General features: G+C 45.7%; 1 protein-coding gene across 2 annotated transcripts in view; it reads right to left on the reverse strand.

Moving 5' to 3' along the window:
• Positions 1-22,498, reverse strand: part of LOC123745754 (ankyrin repeat domain-containing protein 29) — a 58,706-nt gene extending 36,208 nt beyond the window's left edge. The window contains exon 1 of one of the 2 annotated variants that reach the window (XM_045726587.2): positions 22,363-22,498. In XM_045726587.2, coding sequence (XP_045582543.1) covers positions 22,363-22,374 — 12 coding nt within the window. In that variant the 5' untranslated portion in view covers positions 22,375-22,498. The remainder of the gene's footprint in view (positions 1-22,362) is intronic. The other variant, XM_045726588.2, reaches the window with a different exon arrangement.
• Between the last annotated feature and the right edge of the window lie 3,887 nt (positions 22,499-26,385).

Here is a 26,385-nt window from a genome sequence, read left to right on the forward strand (position 1 = left end):
TTACCTCCTTCCTTGTTGTTGTTGTTTATGATTCAGCTGCTGGGAACAACAAGTTGCAAGTAGCACGGGCTATGGTGAGCCCGTAGTGGACTTACCTGGCACAGGAGCGGCAAGTAGCATGATCTATGGTGAGCCCGTAGTGGACTTACCTGGCACAGGAGCGGCAAGTAGCATGATCTATGGTGAGCCCGTAGTGGACCTACCTGGCACAGGAGCGGCAAGTAGCATGATCTATGGTGAGCCCGTAGTGGACCTACCTGGCACAGGAGCGGCAAGTAGCATGATCTATGGTGAGCCCGTAGTGGACCTACCTGGCACAGGAGCGGCAAGTAGCATGATCTATGGTGAGCCCGTAGTGGACCTACCTGGCACAGGAGCGGCAAGTAGCATGATCTATGGTGAGCCCGTAGTGGACTTACCTGGCACAGGAGCGGCAAGTAGCATGATCTATGGTGAGCCCGTAGTGGACCTACCTGGCACAGGAGCGGCAAGTAGCACGGGCTATGGTGAGCCCGTAGTGGACCTACCTGGCACAGGAGCGGGGCTGTGACTGGCCTACCTACTTCCTCCAAACATGAGCTCTCTTATACATTTCATTTCCTCCCTCCCCATGGGGGAAGTTGTCTGCCTTAATAAAGGGATTAAGTTGTCTTACTGAGGTGGTCTTAAAAAATGAGTTACCATACTGAAAAGGTTAAGTAATCGGGGTGAAAGGTTTGGTGGGCTGTGAGGGTGCGTCACCGTCGTCGCCAGGAGACTGTGGCCGTCTTAAAATTTGTTGCCTTTGTTTTTCATTAAAACAAGTCTGTTAAGCAGGATTTTCCCCCCTCTGAGAAGCTATATAATATGTCTCTACTATGAACTTTGCTCTCACCAAGTGTTCTACGATCCCTTCTCTGATGTGTGTGTACTCACCTAATTGTGCTTGCGGGGGTTGAGCTGTGGTTCTTTGGTCCCGCCTCTCAACTGTCAATCAACTGATGTACAGGTTCCTGAGCCTATTGGGCTCTTATCATATCTACACTTGAAACTGTGTATGGAGTCAGCCTCCACCACATCACTTCCTAATGCATTCCATTTGTCAATTTGTGCGTCCGCGCGTGTGTGTGTGTGTGTGTGTGTGTGTGTGTGTGTGTGTGTGTGTGTGTGTGTGTGTGTGTGTGTGTGTGTGTGTGTGTGTACAGGTACCTGGAGACCCCGCCAGACCAGGTGAGAGCGGGTCTAGACGACTGGAGCACCTCACCACCATTAAGACAAGCAGGCACAGTTTGCCCACATTACCGGCCGTAATCCTCACCCTCAGTCCTCACAAAGTCTACAATTAAACTAAAAACTTCACCCCCCGCCGGCTACACCCTTCATCGTATTATCGCTAAGGTCAATTACATCGCTTTATCGCGGCCTCCAGTTACAAGTTAGTTACAGAGTTCCTGCCAGCAATACTGGCACAAATGGTCTGGCAGCGTCACTGGGGGCACTGGCAGGCACTGGCAGGCACTGACAGGCACTGGCAAGCCCTGGCAAGCACTGGGGGCACTGACAGGCACTGGCAGGAACTCACAGGCACTGAGAGGCACTCAGCACCGAGTTCTCACAGGCGCTGAGTCACTCAGAGGCAGTGATAGGCACTGCCTCTGAGTGACATTAGTAAGGAAACAATGTATTTTGGGACCTGACGGTAGTAGCCTTAAGTCCCAGTGTTTGTGCCAAGGTGGAGAGGTGAGGGAGCCACTGTGTCTCAGTGGTCACCATACATCCCACCACTGTACACCATCCCTCACAGTACACAACCATACATCCCCACCACTGTACACCATCCCTCACAGTACACCATCCCTCACAGTACACCATCCCTCACAGTACACCATCCCTCACAGTACACCATCCCTCACAGTACACCATCCCTCACAGTACACCATCCCTCACAGTACACCATCCCTCACAGTACACCATCCCTCACAGTACACCATCCCTCACAGTACACCACCATATATCCCCACCACTGTACATCAGTCTGTGTACCTGGTGCACAGGTACACAGCTCAGAGCTCCCGTTATTATTATTTCCAAATAACAATAATAATTATTACTATTTTATTGTAAAATACAGAGAACATAATATAGCGTTTGATCAATAGTTTCATAAATGGTTATTCAGTACCACCACAAGTAGGGAAAGGTGAAGCATAGAGGGAGACATTTGAACAATGTCGTAGCTCAGTTGATTAAGGCAGCGTCTGGGATGCTCTCGGACGTAGGTTCGAACCCTCGTCACGGCGCTTGTAGATTTCTTCATTTGATGCATCACGCTATTGTGACTTCTGTGTGTAATAGAGGGAGAGTCTAGCATGGTGTGAACATCCTTAGAGTTGATGTAAATATTTCTCAACTACATGTGACGAATCTCCCAATCCTGAGCACTCCAGGTGCTGCCTCAGTGAGCAGGAACTGGGTCATAATCTAGCACATCACTGAATGGCTAGTTATTAAACCATTAAGACCCGTTGGCATGAGGTACCTGGAGCTTTGTCATTACTTTATTGACTCTCGTGTTCATGAGGACGTCCTCATAATGCAGCCAGAGTTTGTCAGTGCAGACTACTGACCCCATCACCCTGTATGACTATCCTGTGTGATGGGCACTTGTAGCATCACCTAGCTAGTTCTTGACACACACTGTACCTTCATATAGTCTAGGGCAGCTAGTTCTTGACACACACTGAATTCCCCTTCATATAATCTAGGGCAGCTCCATAAATTCATTCAATCATATGTAAATACACATGTATACCTAATTAAATGCACATGTATACCTAAACATAATCAAATATACATATATTTAATACAGTACAAGTTCAGCAGTACATTCACTGTTCACGGTCACTGCAATTCCCAGTATTTTGCAGTGAAATTTTGCACAACCAAAACACTAGTGTTTTGTTTACTCACACACCATTAGTTTATTGTAAACCGTTCAGTAGGGGGCTGTCCTGCTATTTAAGACACCATATGTCACTGAAACTCAGTCTCTATGTGTGGGTGTGTGTGTGTGCGTGTGTGTGTGTGTGTGTGTGTGTGTGTGTGTGTGTGTGTGTGTGTGTGTGTGTGTGTGTGTGTGTGTGTGTTTGTGTGTGTGTGTGTGTGTGTGTGTGTATAATATTATATTATATATATTGGTATATACTGGCAGCAAGTTTTCTTTTAAACATGTCTCATTGAATATGACCGCATATTCTGTATTTACTATCTTCTGGTTTAGGGCTTCTATCCCTCTATTTTCCTAGCATCAGGGCTTCGCTAAAAGAGGAGTTCTCCAAAACTCATTTTCGTTATTTCAAGGTGAAGAAACAAGTGAATTACTATAGAATGTATTACACTTATTTATACAATTTGTACAACGTTTCGAACCTCCATGGTTCATTCTCAAGTGAAATGAAATTACAGGACTCGTTGATTTATACCCGTAATAGTAATCTTTACAGATTACTATTACAAAAGCATAACTAGCCAGCAATGTAATTAAAAAATAAAAGCAAAAAGCAGTAGAGGTAAAAAGTTTAAACTTCCCGCCAACTCTGGCGGACCTCTGACGGCCCACTCCGTCTTAACTGTCAAACTCCGCCATCTTACAAACACATAAACAATTGTTTGTTTCCCAAGGACACTTGTCATTACTAAATTTTTTGATGTATATTTTATATTTTTGATGTATATATATATTTTTCATTTCTACAGCCCCTCCATTGCATATTGCAAAGGATAGAGATTGCAGGAGATATCTGAACCGCTTTAATTAATCCGTTCACTCAACGGACATTAGAAGATTTCCACAGAGCCAACTCGAGTATATTTAATGTTGCATTAGCAACAATAAATATACCTCCGCCCCCTTTCCCTCTCTCCCCATGCTCACAGCACGCACCAAATCCCATCATGGATCACTTACCACAACCTTGTGAAGGCTCACAGCACAAGGAAATACCAGTACCACAAGTTATGTCTCCCAGGAACACGATATCACATATCCGGATTTGGCGCGCAAATATGACCGGTATTCCCTGGGTAATACCGGAGTGGTGAGGCAGCTTGACAATGGAACATTACTGGTGGCATATAACGATGGCCGCACTATCACAGTATTGTACAGATACGTAGTACAATGTCACACGCCGGCCGACAATAATATTTGACACTATTATGGGCCAGTTTTCTAAAGTGTCCCACCCATGTCCGTTAAATATTTAATTCAAATTTTTACTCAGGTAAAAGTACATACATAGATGATGAGTTACAATGTTGGATTTATAGAGCTAGTACATACAATACCTAAAGTCAATAATGGGTATAGCGTTTCGGGCTAATCGACTCTCGGATCAAGGGTGTCGATACACAAGGAAGGAGGAACAGCAGAGTACCAGAGTTGGGTGTATTTTGCTTCAGGTTAATGTCCCTCCCTCCCCTATCACCCCTCCCATGAATCTGTACCTTGTCGTTCAGCAGCTTGTCAGTTTAAACTGTCATAGTTCACTATTTCTCCAAAGTCTCTGTGTATTGAGGTGTAGCTGTCAGTACCTCCTGAACACCCCGGCGGCCTCGGGGATACTCTATACGTCAGGCTCTGGTCCTCTTGTGTCATCCAGTTCCTCTTACTGCTGCCTCACTTCCTCTTCCCATATTCACTTATAAATATGTTGGCTACTTGCACGCTCTCGTGTGTGTGTGTGTGTGTGTGTGTGTGTGTCTGTGTCTGTGTCTGTGTCTGTGTCTGTGTCTGTCTGTCTGTCTGTCTGTCTGTCTGTCTGTCTGTCTGTCTGTCTGCCTGTCTGTGTCTGTCTGTGTCTGTCTGTCTGTCTGTGTCTGTCTGTCTGTCTTGGGGTTGAACTATCTATAATGTAACATAAGCTAGGTACCTGGGAAGTGTAATTTTCTAACTGATTATGCTTAGCAAAGACAAAATGGCAATTATTCCTCTTAAACTCTATTTTTCAGACCAGTAGCTTCTCGAGATTTAGGATCATACTGAAAATCACTCTCAGGAGTCAGCCCTCAAATGTCGTTACACATTACGCTGTCATGATACCGTCTCTGGCAGCGGCGGCCACAGTCCACTATATCCTAGTCTAGTGTAGGCGCTGGCTAGCTTGCTTCTCGGTCAAGATGAACATCAAGGATGTGGAGTTTGGTAATGGTGTAGCCACTGTACCGCAGTTCTTCACCACTCTCTCAACCACCTCCATATAGTTGACAGCATTAGTTGTTTTTGTATTAACACATTTAGGTACATCTGCATTTGTGCAGCTGTGCTGGACTATATGAAGGGGAGTACAGTGTGTTAAAAAGTTAGCTGCGTGATGCTAAAATCCCCATCACACAATAAGTCGTCCTTGTGACTGTCCAGGACGCCTCGAACTATTGTGACAAAGTTATTCCAAGCCACTTTCTCCTTCCTCGTGAGCTTCTTAGGGCATTCCCAATAAACTAGGATGTTCCTTATCGATGTCCGACGTAGACACCGGCTTTGACATTTACCTCAGACAGTTTAGAGAAGAAGCCTTGAAGATTCTTGAAGGCTGCCCGGCTCCTTATGTAGAGTTGTGATAAAATGTTTCATAAATCCCAATTTAATGAGTGGTAGCGTGAGCAGCTCCCACCAGCGGCTCCCACTTGACGATGTACTAGGCTCACTGTGGCCAAGTCCAGCCACCAGCACGGCGCCTTCCTGTCCCTGCTCACCCATAGGCAAAGACGGCAGATAAACTTGGTTTATCTGCCTATACATTACCCGCCTTCAACACCCTCAAGATTGCTACCAAGTTTACTCACAACTGAATCTGGAATATTCTAGAAAATTGGCAAATTCCTAAACATGACTGACCAGGTTACTGTCCTGGTTACAAAGTTTGTGAGAACAACAGCAATTTTCTATACTTTGGAGACAAGCAATTAGGAAATAACACTTGCTACCCAGGAACAACAAATACAAATAAACCATTATTACAGAGTGAGCTATTAGCCTAATGTGTACCCGCTCTTGGAGTGTGTCAAGGTCTTCTGTAACGGCCAACACTGCCCAAAAGTTTATACATTGATCATTAGTTTTGCGTGGGGGGGGGGCGGACATGTAGGAAGTGAGGGAGGGGTGCGCATACCTCAGGAGAGAAGTATATAGGGAGTAATGACTGGAGATACAGTAAGGTAGTGGTGGAGAGAGTGATCAAGCCAGTTGCTGGTGGTGTCAGAGTTAACCCGTGGAGTGCTCAGCACGGAGAGATTCAGCACCTGGGACCCACCTGCCACAAATGACGGTAAACCTCACCGAGGTAATTACTCTCACACTGTCTCCCAGTTGTTTGCTGCTGTCCATATATATACACCAAACCACACACTAGAAAGTGAATAGACGATGTTTCGGTCGACTTGAGAATGGTCCAGGACGGACCGAAACGTCGTCGTCTCTTCACTTTCTAGTATGTGGTCTGGTCAACATTTTTCAGCCACGTTATTGTGACTCCTCGTCTGCATATATATATATATATATATATATATATATATATATATATATATATATATATATATATATATATATATATATATATATATGTGTGTGTGTGTGTGTGTATATCACGAAAATAAACACGTGATTAAAAATGTGACAATGTCAGACCACGGAGGAAAAATGAAACAGGAATTTCCTTAAGTACTTTCGTATATTAATACATCTTCAGACTCCTTCTGAAGATGTATTAATATACGAAAGTACTTAAGGAAATTCCTGTTTCATTTTTCCTCCGTGGTCTGACATTGTCATATATATATATATATATATATATATATATATATATATATATATATATATATATATATATATATATATATATATATACCAGGTACCTCACCCGTGACTGGTAATACTGGACCACCTCACCAGTCATCATAACCACTAATAAAGTCACAGTAACACAAGCTTTTATTTCTTCTCTTGCTCATCGTTATTATTTTTATCATCATAATTTTGATATCATCATTATCATCATAATTTTGTATATAAGCAATTTCTCGCTGGAAAATATGTTAATTTACCGGCAGAGATAATTGCGTTATTTCAGTGATAAAGGTTTAATCCACCCAGTCAAAATTAGTCTGCAAAATGTGTTTGGTAAGAGGGAGGAGCCTAAGACCATTAATGTTACAATTAATAATATATTACAATACAGCCTAGTACCGTCTGTCCAACACCTCATAGTGAGAGAATATTACAATACAGCCTAGTACCGTCTGTCCAACACCTCATAGTGAGAGAATATTACAATACAGCCTAGTACCGTCTGTCCAACACCTCATAGTGAGAGAATATTACAATACAGCCTAGTACCGTCTGTCCAACACCTCATAGTGAGAGAATATTACAATACAGCCTAGTACCGTCTGTCCAACACCTCATAGTGAGAGAATAATACAATACAGCCTAGTACCGTCTGTCCAACACCTCATAGTGAGAGAATATTACAATACAGCCTAGTACCGTCTGTCCAACACCTCATAGTCAGAGAATATTACAATACAGCCTAGTACCGTCTGTCCAACACCTCATAGTCAGAGCACAGTCTCTTATATTTAACAAATATCGCAGTGAATGAGCACACATGTGTTCAATTTGAATTTGAAATTAAAATTAGTAAGTGAAGAAGTTTCAATGAAACCATAATGGAAATAATTAGGCTGTGAGATTCCAATGAAACCATAATGGAAATAATTAGGCTGTGAGATTCCAATGAAACCATAATGGAAATAATTAGGCTATAATTAATAATTATATCCAGTTTACTGAAGCCATCAGTAGCGAGGCTATTGTGGCTTGTCATCTGGTGTTTAATATTTGATAGTTTGGTTTGATTACGTCTCTGTGGCCCCGCTGCCAGGGTGATTGGTGCTGTATAACTACCCGGGAATAATACAACAACAACAATACGAGACAGTTAACACAACACTGTGCAATGTTTATCTAATCATTCCTCATATTAACACTGATATGTTGTCCCGCACTCGCTCATTGTTAACCACCCTGTCCTTGTTTATGTGGTTCACAGGCATACAACCTGGGGTGGTTGATGTGTGTGGTAGAGACTGTTATCTTGAGGTCGGGGCTCAGCGTCCCCGCGGCCCGGTCCTCGACCAGGCCTCCTTTTTGTTACACATCCCCCAGGAAGCAGCCCGTAGCAGCTGTAACTCCCAGGTACCTATTTATACTGCTAGGTGAATAGGGGTGGCGGGGTGAAAGAAACTTTACCCCATTTGTTTCAGCCTCCACCGAGGATTGAACCCGAACCTTAGGACTACGAATCCCGAGGGCTGTCCACTCAGTTGTTAGGCCCCTGTAGTCAGGGACATGGTAGTCTATGTGTGTGGTAGAGAGAGTCCACGTGTTGGAGGCATTGTAGAGAAGCTTGGAGTGAGGGAGACCGCGTCTGAAGCGTTGGAGGCATTGTAGAGAAGCTTGGAGTGAGGGAGACCGCGTCTGAAGCGTTGGAGAAATCCACCAATATGAATTACAACAAAAAATACCAAAAGTTACAAATACTGTTGGAGAAAGCAGGAAGCTGGAGAAAGTGTTGGAGTTCTTCAATGCTTGAAAACACTGCTATTGTCTATTAAGAAAGTGATTAACAAAAAAAAAACTTATGAAAGTTTGGGAACGGTCCGTATGCGAAAATCATTGGTGAAAGTCCCGAAAAAAGTAAATGTTCGAGAAAGATTTTCATAAAGGTGGAGAAAGTTTAAACAGGTTCAAAAACCTTATAAAGTTGTGTGACCTTTGGCCTGAAATTCCTCGTGTTGGCAGGAGGGTAATTCCGTCATTAATTCATCAATGGCTGACCCTTGCACTAGATTACGTGTCAGTACTAATTAATGTAGAGAGCACCACACACTTGCTCTCCTGTGTCGGCGCGGGTTGCTGAAGCACATTATATATATATATATATATATATATATATATATATATATATATATATATATATATATATATATATATATATATATATATATAGGGACATGACCAGGGACAGAGTCAGGACCAGGCTATCCCAGAGTAACCAACCAGCTCCACAATATTATAGTGACACTCACTCACTCACTCACCTCTCCTCTCACACTGAAGCAGTCACATGTAGTCAGTGTATATTTGAGAACTGTTATCATACAGTTGTATATGAAGGAGATGAAGGTCAGCACTTGTGTATGATATACAAGTGACTACTGGCAGGTGACTTCTCCAGACTGGCAGACTGGAACTGTATCATATAATTGGACCGAGACGCGTGAGATAAAAGTGTTGGACGTAAGTATTGTGAAAGTGCGAGGGATCACACGCTTCCAAGTACACAGCCACACACACAACAGCCTGTAAATAATCATGTGTGGGCGTGACAGTCAGCTGCTCCTTGCTGTAGAGTTGAGGCGGGCATAATGTCTCCCACACCCACTCCCCCACACTCCCCAACTTACCCCTACCCTCCCCACACCCCCCTACCCTCCCCGACACCCCCCAACTTCCCCTACCATCCCCTACACCCCCCTACCCTCCCCACACCCAACTAATCAGACCACTCTGGCCCAGGATCAACAGACGTCAAAGTAATCTATGTATTCTGAGCGAGCAGCTCTCAAGCACGCATTATATGATGCTAATTCATATGCTGATTGCCATGCCTTGTGTCGCTCCTCCTGTATACACTGTTAACACTAACTGTTACTGCTGGCTTGTGCACAAGAAACTACAAATGTGTAGTGATGGACCATCAGAAAGTACCAATATATATATATATATTGGTGTATACTGGCACCAGGTTTTCTTATATACATGTCTCATTGAATATGACAGCATATTCCGTATTAACTATTTTCTGGTTTAGGGCTTCTATCCCTCTCACTAGTGCTGTAGTAAGGGTTCAGGGTTCAGCTGGAAGAGTTCACCAAAAGTCATGTTTGTTGAAGGTGAAGAAAAAGAAGTGAATGTAGAATGTATTACACTTATTATAAAATTGCACGTTTTGTGCAGCGTGGTCTCAACAAAGACAGCTCTACCATGATTGAATGGTAAATATAAGGTGGGATGAATAATTAACTCCCCGCCAGGAATAAGGTGCGGGGCAGCCGGGTGATTGAGAGAATTAAAACACATTTGAGGTGTCAGAGGGAGAGAGGAACAGGGACGATTTAGAGACTGTGGCGGGTGTGTGGATGACACAATTACCAGCCAGGTAATGACTGTCATGGGGACCCCACACACACACACACACACACACACACACACACACACACACACACACACACACACACACACACACACATACACACACACACACTCCATACGTAGTTTCAAATGTATATATGAAAGAGCTTGAGAAGTTCAGGAAGCTGTACACCAGAGGATTGGCGGTTGAGAGACGGGACCAAAGAGTCTAAGCTCAACCCCTGTAAGCCCAACTAGGTGAGTACAGACAATGATGAGTGAGAGATATGTTACCCAGTTTCCCTGTAGGTATTAAGAATAAATGGAATAAACTAAATAAACAAGTTGTAGAAGTGAACTCTATTCATAATTTCACACGAAGGTCTGATAAAGAAATAGGTCAGGAGTCATTCCATTAGACAAGCAGAGACTAGAGAGGCAGGGTCGAAGAACTAAAGATCGACTTCTGAGGCACAACTAGACGAGTACACACGCGCGGTTTTAATTAAGGTGGAACAAGTAAATAGGTGAGTGTGGTTTACTGATGGTCTCAGGTTCATAGTTTACTGCCAGTGAGGCCAGTAGGAGGAGAGTAACAAGTGAATATTACTGTGTGTAGTGAAGAGCCCTCCAGGGCACCGCTGCCCTCACAGGGTTCCAGCTCCTCACCCCCAGGATATATCTCACTCTCCAGGCTCTATCACCGTACACTCTCATTGCTCTATCACCATACACTCTCATTGCTCTATCACCATACACTCTCATCGCTCTATCACCATACACTCTCATTGCTCTATCACCATACACTCTCATTGCTCTATCATCATACACTCTCATTGCTCTATCGCCATACACTCTCCCGGCTCTATCTTACCATGTACCTAGCCCACAAGCCAGCTAGGAGCGTACAGCCCGTCGGCACATCTCACGCCTTCTCGACAGCAGGGGCTGCAAAACCTTCATATGAAGCACAGTTTCACTCCCATCTGGAGTATGCAGCACTCTCCTGGATTGCCTTCATCATTCATCGGAGTTTTAGACAAATGGAGAACAGTGCACGAAGGCTCATCTCTAGTCTTGACCAAGTTTGGTTGGACTGGTCTGAACATCAGAGCCTCCAACACCATCGAGATGTTGGTAGACTTACTGTTATGTACAAGGCCAACATTCTCAAAGTTGCGCACCTGGCCCAACTTCGTAGACAACCAGTAGTTGGCAAACACAACACAAAAGTCTCAGTCATCAATAGTCTCATTGAGACAGCACCGCTCCTGTGCCAGGTAAGTCCACTACGGGCTCACCATAGCCCGTGCTACTTAGCTGAAGCTGAATCTATAACAACAACAACAACAATAGTAATCTAATGAAATAAATGTCTCAGGGGCAGGAGGCTTCAAATGAACGAGGTAGAATAACAGCTTTTGCTTGCAATTTCACTAGGAACCTAATGGACCACAGTCTTCCTAAACAAAAAATATGAGACTCAGAGTGTGAAAGACTGATGGTGAGTGAGACTGATGGTGAGACTCATAGTGAGTGAGAGTGATGGTGAGTGAGTGAGAGTGATGGTGAGTGAGTGATGGTGAGTGAGTGATGGTGAGTGAGAGTGATGGTGAGTGAGTGATGGTGAGTGAGAGTGATGGTGAGTGAGAGTGATGGTGAGTGAGAGTGATGGTGAGTGAGTGATGGTGAGTGAGTGATGGTGAGTGTGTGAGAGTGATGGTGAGTGAGTGAGAGTGATGGTGTGTGTGAGAGACACTTGACATGACAACAATACAAGGAAGCAAGAGGTGGGTGTGCATAACGTGGGGGCGTTATGACGGGTCACGTTCCGCGCCACCCACCCATCACATAACTCAAGGTCATGTTGTTGATGATATTAAACCCCCCATTAAGACCCCAGGTTGTCTTCTTCATCACACAATGTCTCCATTATCAAATGTCATTCAATATCCTCCTAGACCACAATAAACAGACTTGTTTTAAAACAATATTTACAGCCACTCCAGCGAGTAATCTTCAACACAAGACGGAATTAATTTTCGGGGTCGCGTTGGTGGATCTATGCATCATGGCGGCTGTTTTATCCCCGAGGGGAAACTTCCTTAACCATTCTCCTGACAAAACTTACCTTATTGAACTTCGCAGCGCATAATTGTACCTGGCTGGATAAAACAGAAATCTGGTTTATATTGACTTGAAATGTATTGGTCTATGCAGGGGGGGGGGGGGGTAACTTCCCACGCGAGGTAGGAAGAATAATGGAGGAGAAAAAGAGAATATTTTCCGCGGGATGAGAGCCAGAGTTGCCGTCACTCTCACGTCTCTCACTCCGGCTCTGCTGTATCCATGCTTATACTGCCTCTGTTGACCAGACCACACACTAGAATGTGAAGGGACGGACCGAAACGTCGTCGTCCCTTCACATTTTAGTGTGTGGTCTGGTCAACATACTTTAGCCACGTTATTGTGACTCATCGCCGGCTTATACTGCCTCTTGCCACTACCAAAATGAGTGAACATTCAACTAGAGTTTAACTCAAGTGTACAGTAATGAAGCTAGGTATAAGAAGCAGGAGCCCAGACACGAGGTACAAAATGGTACAGACAGAGACCAAGATTAGGAGGTTGATATCACACCGAACCTGTCTCCAGAAGCTTGCATAAAGAGGATATTATCAGCGGCATATACGAGACTGGCTAACAATCAGAACCACCTTTAGAAATTTAAATAAGGAATCATTTAGAACTTTGTATGCCACATATGTCAGACCAGTCCTGGAGTATGAGGCTCCAGCGTGGAGTTTAAAGCTATGCCACCAAAACTACGAGGTATGAGTTACGAGGAAAGGCTACGTGAATTGAACTTCACGACGCTAGAGGACATAAGAGTTAGGGGAGACATGATTACCTCATACACATTTCACTGGAAAATTGATAGAATAGATAAAAGAATATTTAACATGGATGGCATTTGCACAAGAGAACACAGGTGGAAACCGAGTACCCAAAATGAGCTCCCAGAGACATTAGAAAAAAAGTATGTTAGTTAACGAATGGAATATATTAGGTGTTGCAACCCGCTCTCGCACAAGACAGCACATATATGACTTATTGCTTATAGTCACTATTTCGCTTATAAATAAGTACATATGTGACATATTCCAGAGATATATGACATAGATATTGAATATAAGCAAGTGTGAGAACGGGTTGGGTAGAGATGAGGTGGAAGCTGACTCCATACACAGTTTCAAGTGTAGATAAAGCCTAGTAGGCTCAGGAACTTGTATACCAGTTGATTGACAGTTAAGAGGCGGGTCCAAAGAGCCAAAGCTCAACCCCCAGCAAGCAGTGCAGTGAGGGGGGAGTGTATGCCAGAGGGGGGGGGGCTGGGGTGCCACATTCTCCTCCCCTCCCCCCCCACCCCCACCATCACTCTCATGGGGGTGCCTCCACTCCCTCATTATCTTCCTCCATTATTCTCCCCCAATTATGTCCTCCCTCACTCTCACCCCACCTCACTATATCCTCCCTACCTCACTATCACCACCCCACCTCACTATCCTCACCCCACCTCACTATATCCTCCCTACCTCACTATCATCACCCCACCTCACTATATCCTCCCTACCTCACTATCCCCTCCCTACCTCACTATCCTCACCCCACCTCACTATATCCTCCCTACCTCACTATCACCACCCCACCTCACTATCATCACCCCACCTCACTATATCCTCCCTACCTCACTATCACCACCCCACCTCACTATCATCACCCCACCTCACTATATCCTCCCTACCTCACTATCACCACCCCACCTCACTATCATCACCCCACCTCACTATATCCTCCCTACCTCACTATCCTCACCTCTACCTCACTCACAGGAGCTGTGGTCACTCCGTCACTCACAGGAGCTGTGGTCACTCCATCACTCACAGGAGCTGTGGTCACTCCGTCACTCACTGCCCCTCATCTTCCAGCCTTCACAAATGTTTAGTATCTGACTTTTAATCAAAACAAATGAACTAATGTTTAGGAAACCAATATATAACGTTATGACTAAGTAACTTTATACATGTTATCGGAAAGTTTAATTTAAAATTGAGCATAAGTATACAATAAAAGTTTAAATTTGGTAATTAGGAGAGTTGGCATGATGAACTTGTTCCGGTAATCTTGTTCCATTACACAGTAAACCAAAGTATACATTATGTAAAACCATTCATACATAGTGCAAGACTTCATATATACAAGGTAATTCATACATGGCACAAGATAAAATATGCATGTGCACATAATGTGCTCACCATAGCTCATACATGGTACAACATAACGCATATACATAACAAAACAACACATACATGGTGCAGTATGCATACACAAAACATACATGGTACAATATGTGTACGCATAAGAGAAGGCATACATGGTACAACGTAATGTGTACGTACGTTACCTTGAGGTTATCTTGAGATGATTTCGGGGCTTTTTAGTGTCCCCGCGGCCCGGTCCTCGACCAGGCCTCCACCCCCAGGAAGCAGCCCGTGACAGCTGACTAACACCCAGGTACCTATTTTACTGCTAGGTAAAATAGGGTGAAAGAAACTCTGCCCATTGTTTCTCGCCGGCGCCCGGGATCGAACCAGGGACCACAGGACCGGCTCCCCACGTGACAACATTATCAACACAGAGAAGCCGCTAACAAGACAATTTAAAAAAAATTCGAGCCAGAAAAATAGACAATGGAATTTTAATGAGTGATTTGCGAGGGTCAAATTAGAGTATAGTTGACCTGACCAGGTGGGTGGAGGCGTGGTGAGGCCCAGAGGTGACTGGGGAGACGGCGCCTGTCATCTGGGCCAAGAATACTCAACACAGTATCTAACCATTTGAGTCTCTAGTCAGTATTGATTTTTTAACATCGCGGAAGTGACGTCATTCAGAGTATGTCACATTTCTTTCAACCAGTTAGTGAATGTGTTAGTCTGTCATTGACTGTTATACACTATTGTTTACCTGTATCTTGTTTATTATACGTTATACACGCTATATGTTAGACTTGTTTATCTTGCTATTTACTTCTCTTCACCCCCATAACTCACACACACACTCTCTCTCTCTCTCTCTCTCTCTCTCTCTCCCTTGCTCTCTCTCTCTCTCTCTCCCGCTCTCTCTCTCCCTTGCTCTCTCTCTCTCTCTCTCCCTTGCTCTCTCTCTCTCTCTCTCTCTCTCTCTCTCTCTCTCTCTCTCTCTCTCTCCCTTGCTCTCTCTCTCTCTCTCTCTCTCTCTCTCCCTTACTCCCTCATCTCCTCTCCGTTCCTCCCCGCTCTCCCTCTCTCTCTAAACTCATTACACTTAACTAGCACACAAGAAGAGCGCCTGTGGCGTGAAACGTTCTTCAGTAATTCCTTCATCCACGTTCCTCTCTTATTTTCTTCATCCAGCTCCTTCTCCTCTGTTCCTTCAGGTGTTGTTCCACCAGCTGGCTGTGGTGGAGGGACTGCCACCACCCCGTGGCCAGTGGAGTGTGGTAGCAAAACCTTTTTTGTGGTCAAAGCATAGAGGTGAGGCCGAGTGTTCCTTCCTCCACGCAGAGAGGGGCCTCGTGGCCCAACAGACGCATAAGCCTTGTCCCCTCTGGTTTTCTTCCTGTTGGGAAGCTAAGCCCAGCTTTGTATACCTAAGCAAAAGGATTAATGAAATTCATTTTGATTTGGAGCTGGTGGCCTCGTTCTCACAGCACCAAGTGTATTATAACTCACTCCTCTTGCTCTCTTCTCGCCCTCCTCCTCCTCAGTGCAGGTGATGAGTCACAATAACGTGGCTAAAGTATGTTGACCAGACCACACACTAGAAGGTGAAGGGACGACGACGTTTCGGTCCGTCCTGGACCATACTCAAGTCGATTGTGAGAATGGTCCAGGACGGACCGAAACGTCGTCGTCCCTTCACCTTCTAGTGTGTGGTCTGGTCAACTCCTCCTCTCTATTTGTTACCAGTTATCACCGGTCTAACTCACTACACTCACAGTCAACAATACTGTCAACCCCCAAGTACAGGGCCTAAACAACTTGTAATACAGTCCCTTCACAGTGGCACTATAGGTCCGTTGAAGGCCAAGACAAGAGTCCTACCAGGGTGGCCACCAGGCTGTCAGGCCACCAGGCTGCCAGGCTACCAGGCTACCAGGCCACCAGGCTACCAGGCCACCAGCCTGTCAGGCCACCAGGCTGCCAGGCTGTCAGGCTAGGCCAAAACCTCACCCCGATGGCTCCTCTCCGAGCTTCACCATAACAAAAATATTCATTCTTTTCTAATGTTCTACCAGCTGCCCCTTCACCCCCTTGGCAAACCTTCGCACTCCTCCCTTAAGCCCCAGTGAACCCAACCCTTCCCCTACTCCCCTCACAGTGCCCACAACCGCTGCACATCTTCCCTACACACTAACCTAAAGAAGTATATGGGGGGGGGGGGTAATTTGCATGGATTTAATCTAGGCGGGTTTATAGCCTATTATAGTGTGGGTTGTGAGTGTGGGCCGGAGCCTGGGTGGCTATGGGTGTGGGCCGGAGCCTGGGTGACTGTGAGTGTGGGCCGGAGCCCGGGTGGCTGTGGGTGTGGGCCGGAGCCTGGGTGGCTGTGGGTGTGGGCCGGAGCCTGGGTGGCTGTGGGTGTGGGCCGGAGCCTGGGTGACTGTGGGTGTGGGCCGGAGCCTGGGTGACTGTGAGTGTGGGCCGGAGCCCGGGTGGCTGTGGGTGTGGGCCGGAGCCTGGGTGACTGTGAGTGTGGGCCGGAGCCTGGGTGGCTGTGGGTGTGGGCCGGAGCCTGGGTGACTGTGAGTGTGGGCCGGAGCCCGGGTGGCTGTGGGTGTGGGCCGGAGCCTGGGTGGCTGTGGGTGTGGGCCGGAGCCTGGGTGGCTGTGGGTGTGGGCCGGAGCCTGGGTGGCTGTGGGTGTGGGCCGGAGCCTGGGTGGCTGTGGGTGTGGGCCGGAGCCTGGGTGGCTGTGGGTGTGGGCCGGAGCCTGGGTGGCTGTGGGTGTGGGCCGGAGCCTGGGTGGCTGTGGGTGTGGGCCGGAGCCTGGGTGGCTGTGGGTGTGGGCCGGAGCCTGGGTGGCTGTGGGTGTGGGCCGGAGCCTGGGTGGCTGTGGGTGTGGGCCGGAGCCTGGGTGGCTGTGGGCCGGAGCCTGGGTGACTGTGGGTGTGGGCCGGAGCCTGGGTGACTGTGAATGTGGGCCGGAGCCTGGGTGACTGTGGGTGTGGACCGGAGCTGGGTGGCTGTGAGTGTCTCCAGGATACACAATATACCTCTTACCCCGACACTCTCAACTTTTCTCCCAGAGTCTATTATCTCACACAACTTGTCCTCTCACAAAGACCGTCGCTTTTCGCTCGCTTGTGTTACATAAGGCCAAAAATTGTCGTACTAGAAAATGGAAGTAGCTGGCGAAAGTGACGTACTGTCTCGTTTTCTGTTTCGGGTCCTCTGGTAGGTTAGGAGAGACCACTTTAAACTGACCGTTTTCTTGACACAGGGAAACCTTAGGAAGACGGGCTGCTTACACACCCTCTAACAGTTGTGCCCCAGCTCCCGGGCTGCACACACGCACGGCACACACTGGCTACACACAAAACACTAACCAGGGTTCTGGTTCAACAACGCTCGCCGTATTCTGGTACACGGTCTGCCTCGTAGGACGGTAAACAGCAGAGCCCAAGCTTCCGTCCCTCACAGTCCCTTCACTGGGCCTCAAGCAGCGAGGGACATCCGGCACTCCCAGGCACTGCACCTTCCAACTCTCCCCACCACCAGTTGGACATCATTACAACAAAATAAATCGAAGCCACGAGGATAATTCTTGCAGCCCCCAGATGCACGAGAATCATCAACTTGAAGGAGGAGCTGAAACTCCTACCCATAATTTGTATTTATATATATATATATATATGTGACAGAATGGAGGAGCTAAACACGACCTTCCGTGCAGACGAGTCACAATAACGTGGTTAATGGTGAGTAGAGCGCACCTCAGTATATGGGACGATAACGTTTGGGTCGTGGATCATTATCACGTGGTGTAACTTCTCATTACCGTATCACCTGACTTAACCTCGTAAGCTTACTTTATTGGCCCATCATCACACATTCTCTCTACTCTTATTTCTCTCCCCATTCACCCCACGTACAGTTACAGCCCCGCTCCTGTGCCAGGTAAGTCCACTACAGTCTCACCATAGCCCGTGCTACTTGGAACTTTTGTTCCCAGCAGCTGAATCTAAAACAACAACTTCACCTCATGTATTTTTGTATGCAACTGACCTCCCAGTGTTATACATCAGATGTTTCCTCATGTCCTGTTTACGGGCTATTCATGCCCGTGCCACCTCTTGGGTGGCTTAATCTTCATCAATCATGTCCTGTCACTCCTTACTTGAGAATGAACCTTGTAGGTTCGAAACGTTGTGTAAATTATAATAAGTATAACACATATTATAGTTTTTGTTCTTTTCGTCAATCTTGAGCAAATATGACATTCGGAGAGATCCTCTTCCAATTAAACCAAGATGCAGCCGCACTAGTTACAGGGATAGAAACCCTTTAACAATGGTTGCATGAGTTCAGCTGTAAAATGAGGACAAGCAGGCTTGTAGACCTCAACAGTAATCAGGTGCACGTCAGCCAGTTACATACTTTTTTTTTTCTTGAGATATATACAAGTGTTGTTACATTCTTGTACAGCCACTAGTACGCGTAGCGTTTCGGGCAGGTCCCTGGAATACGATCCCCGCCGCGAAGAATCGTTGTTACATCCAAGTACACATTTTACTGTTGAGTTAAACAGAGGCTACAGTTAAGGAATTGCGCCCAGTAAATCCTCCCCGGCCAGGATACGAACCTATGACAAAGCGCTCGCGGAACGCCAGGCGAGTGTCTTACCACTACACCACAGAGACTGAAATCAGCGCGCCTCACCACCAGGAAAGAAACACAAGTTAGCAATAAACGCTGAAGACAGATCAATAAGAACCCCAGTACTGTGGTCACACACCACTCGGGTGAGAGCCATCAGCGCTACTTTTGTCCAAATTATTGATGGAAAATATAGACCAATATCTGCCCGTATGGAGCCAAGTTCCACCACACTTGTTATACAAACACCTGTCTACATACCCGCTACACCCCTCCCAACACCTGTTACCCATCCCAACACCTGTTCACACACCTGTTACCTTACACGACCAGAGGGAGGTAGTTTAACTCAATATGACATTTAGGAGTGATCCTGGACGTCTCGGGGTTGAATCCTGGCCGGGTCATATTGCGTTCTTAGTGATCTATAATACTGTGTTTTTTCTTTATAACAATAACATATAATAATAATTTCCGTCCATATAACTCCAGAGCTTAGATGATACGGAAGTGAGAGAATTCCTGTTTATCATGGCACCATCTTATATAAGGCCCGCCAAGTGCCTTGTATACACACGCTTGTCACCCTCTAATTGAATCACTTGTAAAATATTAAAATATTATTGATATGTATATGTATTTGTGTACATGTATATGCACACGTGTTTGTAATATTAACAATTGTGTAACTAGCTTCACCAGTGTCACTTGCTTAGATAAACGAACTCTGGGGTTCCTGAACCCATTATGTGCCTCTGGAACTCATTCCCACCACCCCCCACGGCATGGGTATGGGGTGTATAATAAAGAAATTAAATGAGAAAAATCACTGTCACCACACTGCAGCAACTGCCTGCTGGCACGTAACGACTGAACACCATACTCGCCCTCATTGGGTCATTACTCGGAGGCTGTGGCGGGCAATTCTCACATGGACGAAATACCACAACAAGCGACAAAGGCTCCTAAAAGCTGATACATGTGTGTTCAAGTGCAACAATATTTATATGCTACCTCTGGTTCTTTTGTTGTATGTACGGCCAATTATATCGAGAGTGTGTGCTGGTACATGCGTGCTCCGTGCGTGTGAATGCGAGCGACTGTGTACGTGAGCGCCCATGACTGTTCGTACATGCATGCATGCGTGTGTGGGGCAGGCGCCACCTTGCCAGTTATTGATCATTATATATAACTTACTTCTTCTACCAATGTTTCCAATCGAGTTGTCTTATGGTGCGTTTTGTTCTAACCCAATATAATTATTTCCTACTCTTATGGTGAAGAATGTCCTGGCATGTCATCTTCACACTGTATCTAGTGCTACTCAATCCTCCCAATATTTCTACCTAAGCCATATTACTTTACCATTGTAATCTTAGATATCATCTGATATCATGGTTGTTGTATTGAGTGCATTTTCTACTGCATTATTCCTTGAAACTTTTCCTCGAAATGATCCTCATATTGTGCTTCAGTGAACTAATGTATAACCCTGAAATGTTATCCTCATGTACCTAGTAATCCTTGTTTATTGTATATTGTTATTATTGTGTATTATTCTGATCTGCTTTTGTGTCAAAATGTCTTCAAATTACCTGTAAACATTTTGTTGATTTTACTGTAATTATTCTACTTAAAATTATCTGTACCTGTAAAGAAAAGTTGTAAAATTTATAAAAAAAAAAATTGTTAGTTTAAGGACTTGCTCGAAACGCTATGCGTGCAAGTGTCTTTACAAGAATGTTAATTCAACTTATTTTCTATATTCTCTGTCAACCCCCCAATGTAACTTCTTATAAATAAATAAATGTCCAAGGGCGTAATGACCTAACTATTTTCCATACGTGTCTTAATTCTCCGGTAACCTGTGAAGAACATCGCATTTTGTATATATTATCAATGCCACTTATAATTTTGTATGTCGTGATTATGTCGCCCTATTCTTCATTCTCTTCATTGTGTTATCCACTACCTCCCTTCACCCGTGCTGGATGACCTACTCATAAGCCTAGCCTTTCAGTAGCCAATCACCTATTGGAATGGTGTTTCATCCTCAGTGCTGTCAATATCCTGGTCGTTTGGTACGAAGACCAGGGGCTAGATTCACGAAGAAGTTACGCAAACACTTACGAACCTGTTTATCTTTTCTCAATCTTTGGCGGCTTTGTTTACAATTATTAAACAGTTAACGAGCTCCGAAGCACCAGGAGGCTGTTTATAACAATAACAGTTAATTGGTACGTTTTCATGCTTATGAACTATTTAAAAAATGTAATCAAAGCCATCAAAGATTGAGGAACGATGTACACGTTCGTAAGTGCTTGTGTAACTGCTTCGTGAATCAGGCCGCTGGCCTGTCCGTGCTGGTCGGTTGGTGTCCCAGCTCTGTGTTCTCTCACACTGTGTGCCAGCAAGACATTATTGTCTACTACTTATGTCAGTATTGATCTCCAGGTTTCTTTTGCCCTTATTTATATCTATAAGAAAAAATATGTGTTTGTTGTACCAAGGTTGGAGGTCAGACGTCTGAGGCTAGCCTCACCAAACTTTGCAGGGGGACAGACTAGGGTGCGGGACGGGCATGGGTTGGTCAGGTTGTGTGAAGGGTGAGTTGACTATGTGGGGGGGGGGAGTGTTGTGTGTGGGGGTGAAGTGTTGTGTGGGGGGGAGGTGTTGTGTAGGGGGGGAGTGTTCTGTGTGGGGGGAAGTGTTGTGTGGGGGAGTGTTCTGTGTGGGGGAGTGTTCTGTGTGGGGGGAGTGTTCTGTGTGTGGGGGGGAGTATTCGGTGTGTAGGGGGGGTTGTATGTAGGGGGAGTGATCTGTGTGGGGGGGGAGGTGTTGTGTGTGGGGGGAGGGGGTTGTGTGGGGGTGTTGTGTGTGCTGCCGTATGTGTGTTACATGTATGTGTTGCCTGTGTGTTGATGGTATGTGATGTAATGGTGTGAGTCGAGACATCAGAGGTGTAGTACAAGCGACCAGAGGGTCAGACCACAGGCAGGTGTGGTCACAACCAATCATAACAGCCCCTCACATGTACACACAACACATTACCTACACAACTTTGATTAAACTTCATGAATAAATAAAGAGAAGAGCAAGTAGCGGCAAGCGGAGGCAGCAGCAGGAGGCGGCGCTGCAGACATTGTATTGCAGAGCCGCCACTGCTGAAATCAATAAGGTGACAAGATGCCACAGTGGCCACAGCACCCACTCACCCTGAGGGACATTGTGTGGTGATCCTGGCGGCGAGTTAATCCTTAGTGGGTGAAGGTGGCGAGTGTCGGCGGGCGGCCCAGCAGGCGCCACCACCTCCTCCCATCCTGTGTGTTTACAACCAACTGACCAGCAGACGACACTGGCGCCGCCGCGCGCACCTCTGCTGGCCCCCGCCCACCGCCACCCAGGGGCGGCTCCTCCCCCACCACCCATGGGCCGCCCACCGCCACCCATGGGCGGCTCCTCCCCCACCCAGTGGCCGCCCACCGCCACCCATGGGCGGCTCCTCCCCCACCCTGGGGCGGCTCCTCCTCCACCCAGTGGCCGCCCACCGCCACCCATGGGCGGCTCCTCCCCCACCCAGTGGCCGCCCACCGCCACCCATGGGCGGCTCCTCCCCCACCCAGTGGCCGCCCACCGCCACCCGTGGGCGGCTCCTCCCCCACCCAGTGGCCGCCCACCGCCACCCGTGGGCGGCTCCTCCCCCACCCAGTGGCCGCCCACCGCCACCCATGGGCGGCTCCTCCCCCACCCAGTGGCCGCCCACCTCCACCCATGGGAGCTTTTACAATTCGTTATTGAAGAAGCCATCTCCCAATCAATTTGGTGAGTGAATTGTAAAATCACTTATAACAGAAACATAATTGAATCTGCTTTGATACAGATTACAAAAGAAAGTAATTTGAACATTAATTAGCAGTGGTTTATATAACTTAGATTCATTTTTAATAGATCAATTAAAGGGCGATTTGAGTAGGATCATTGGAACACATTTATCTCACTAATTCATTGTAAATATTTACTATCTTATGCTATTATTATCCATGTGTGGACCTGTTGGAGGGTATGGATAGGAGCTGCATCGTATGGGCCAATAGGCCTTCTGCAGTTCTTGTGCGGCTCATATTTGTGTCCACCTAATTCCCATTCATTTGTTATTGTACTTCACCTCACTCCACCATTCTCTCCTGCCTATATATGTCCAATACTTGACCTGTAAAATCACTCCTTCTGAAGATGTATTAATATACGAAAGTACCTAAGGAAAGTCCTGTTTCAATTTTCCTCCGTGGTCTGACACTCACATTTTTAATCACGTGTTTATATTTCGTGATTTTTTCAAACCTTAGAGTGACAGGTGTCAGTGTACCAATGACTTAACAGTCGGGTAGCCGTATGGTGAGTGTACTGGACTTGTCAGTGTGTTCATTACACCTGTCAGTCTAGAGTTTGAACCTTTCACGAGAGAAGCTCTGTCTGATATATAATCGCTTGTGGTTCATGCAAGTTACTGTCAAAATTGGGGCTCGTGTTCTCTCAAATAAGTGAATTGTCAGTGAAAACGATCTCCTGGTCTGTGGGTGCAGAGTTGCTGTTGGGTCATTGGATGGAGTAACCTAGGCTACCAATGACTTTTAACAGTCGGGTAGCCATAAGGTGTGTCGTGGTACTGGGGAATATTCTAGATGCGGCCGAACTAGAGCCTTATATAAGTGTATCTGTATGTTTGTACTAAGGCTTCGGAATCTCCTCAGTTTTCCTAAAGCTGCTTTGGCTTTGTTTACTTGGTCCCTTACGTTAATTTTTATCCCTGTTCTATTGATCATGAGTCCCAGTATTCTGCCTACATCCGCATATTGGATCGGGCGGTTGTCAAGGATAATGAGGTCTGGATTTCTGTATTATCTGGAACTTTTGTTTATTTGTGCTAATTTTCCGTTGCTTCTCAAAGTTGTTTTGGAATTTAATCCTAACAGTTTGTATGTTGAAACCGGAGTCTTGTCTCTACAGGACCATCGTAATCATTACTACCTTCCCTACCTCGCGCGGTCGCTGTGACATCGGAGCTGCAGCTTGTGTCGTGCTTTGACCACTGGCTCTCAGGAGGACGAGCTCCCTCTCACCACTTAACGTTTCCAACAAGGGTGGATAAGTTGCAAGATTCTCTCTCGGTCCACATTTACAATGTAAATAAATAAATGTTTATTCAGGTAAGGTACATACATACAAGAGATTTTACAAAAATTGATATATTTATAGATAGAACTAGTACATACTATGCCTAAAGCCACTATTACGCAAAGCGTTTCGGGCAGAAAGAGCAAAGTCTCTCTCCTTATGTCTTCCCTTCGTGTTCTTCCTGCCTGACCCACATGGTGAAAGTTCATACTTCTACCATTTTTTAAAGTCATTTCCTTTAAATTTTTTCCTATCACATTCCAATCCACTGTTCACAGATGGATTTTAAGTCTGCTGAAAATGTTGGCTACTCTCTTGTTTTTCTTATCAACCCAAATATGTGCCGCTCTACCATCATCACGGTAGAGCTTCATTCAGTTTTGTAGGCTTTTTCGGCGTCAGCGTCCTTGTCATTACGGTTGACTCTCGCAGTTCCCTCGTGATTAGAGTGTTTTTGCTCCCTGTGATGCTCGAAATCAAATTCGACCAGTTCCTTAATTAGCAGATATAAACAGTGGAATGAACTTGCGGACACCTAAGGAGGCCATCGTACTTGCAAGATTTCCCCGGAAAGAAATTCCTTATTCGAATTTCTACCTAATTACTCATTCTGCAATCCACAACTTTTGGCAAGGTCATTGGGCTGACATTCCAAGTCACAAACTGTGTGTTCTTAAAAGTGACTTTTCCTCTTGGCCTTCCTCCTACCGCCATAATACACGATGGGGTTGGGCTCTGGTTGGGTTGCATATCGGTCACAATCGCTTAACTCAAGGTCCCTTAATGGAACAACGTTCTGCTCCTATTCGAACTGCACTGTCCCACTTGCAGTCATGCACCTTCTTATAGAATATTCAGATTTTCTGGAAGATCGTTCGTTTTGGTTTCCCGAGGCTTTACTAAGTCTATTCCTAAGTAGAATCCTTGGTGAATCCGATACCTTTGATGTAGTTTTCTTTCTGCCCCTTTATTCTCGGACTGGCATCCTAAATTATATTTAGGGTATTTTGAATATCGCGCGATACAGATTGTGCTACAGTCTTCCCGGATAATTAACCGGTATCTCCGATACCCATCTTTCCGAAGATGAGTATCAGATACCGGCTGAAAAATGGGAACAAAGTTCATTCGCGAACAATAACGGATCTACAACAATGGAACCACAGAGGTGAAGGACAAGCGCTGTCTGGAACAAATTTACCTGCAATCTTATAGATTTTCTTCCAGGCACGAGGGAGAAGGGTGTCAACAATAATGGTAGATTTCCAACTCTCACTTGAAGCTATATGGCCACCGCACTCTCCTTCAGAAACAGAATAAAGGATTCAAGTGTTTACCAGAATCGGTACTTTTTCCAAGACACATATTTATAGTGTACAACCTCAACAATCCTAATGCCCACGAAGGAAAGCACTTTCGTGTTCCACGGAAGGCATAACGAGGAAGAGCGGAAGGAACCATCGAATATGGTGTAGTGAAAAAAATGAGGGGGTGAGGGCGAGGCAGATCAGATTAGCTTGGAGGGTGAAAAAGATTCCTGTAGTCCTTATCGAACCACCACCAAGGGACAGTGTGTGTTGGGCGGAACGAAAAAAGGAATATGAGGATGGGGAAATGGTCATTGCTATGCAGGTCATCAAGAAATCTCCATGTCAGGTCTGCATAAATAGAAGTGAAGAAAGATTAAATACAGGAAAAAGTGCGAGTGTAGGAGCCTACGTCCTTCTTAATTCAGGCAGGATAAAAGGTGCTAGAAGACAGCCTTGGGTATTAGTAAGAACATCGCCCCAGAGGGCGACGATATTTAAAATCACCCAAAAGGGGCACAGGCTCGGACATTGAGTCTAAGGGCAGTTTAAGATTAATTAAGATCGAGAAGAGAAACAAGAATATTTCGAGGGTGCAAAATGTAAATGGAATATATGGTATATACGAGCGACAGTGGAGTGCACGTCCGACTAAAAAAGAAGGGGGGATGAAGGAAATATGGTTCCGGAACCAGAGAACAGTAGTTAAGGGTACCAGAAAAAGCTGGAGCGGAAGGAAAGGAAAAACCACGACGA

Source organism: Procambarus clarkii, chromosome 88 (assembly GCF_040958095.1).
Source record: "Procambarus clarkii isolate CNS0578487 chromosome 88, FALCON_Pclarkii_2.0, whole genome shotgun sequence".
Taxonomy (NCBI): Eukaryota; Metazoa; Arthropoda; class Malacostraca; order Decapoda; family Cambaridae; genus Procambarus; species Procambarus clarkii.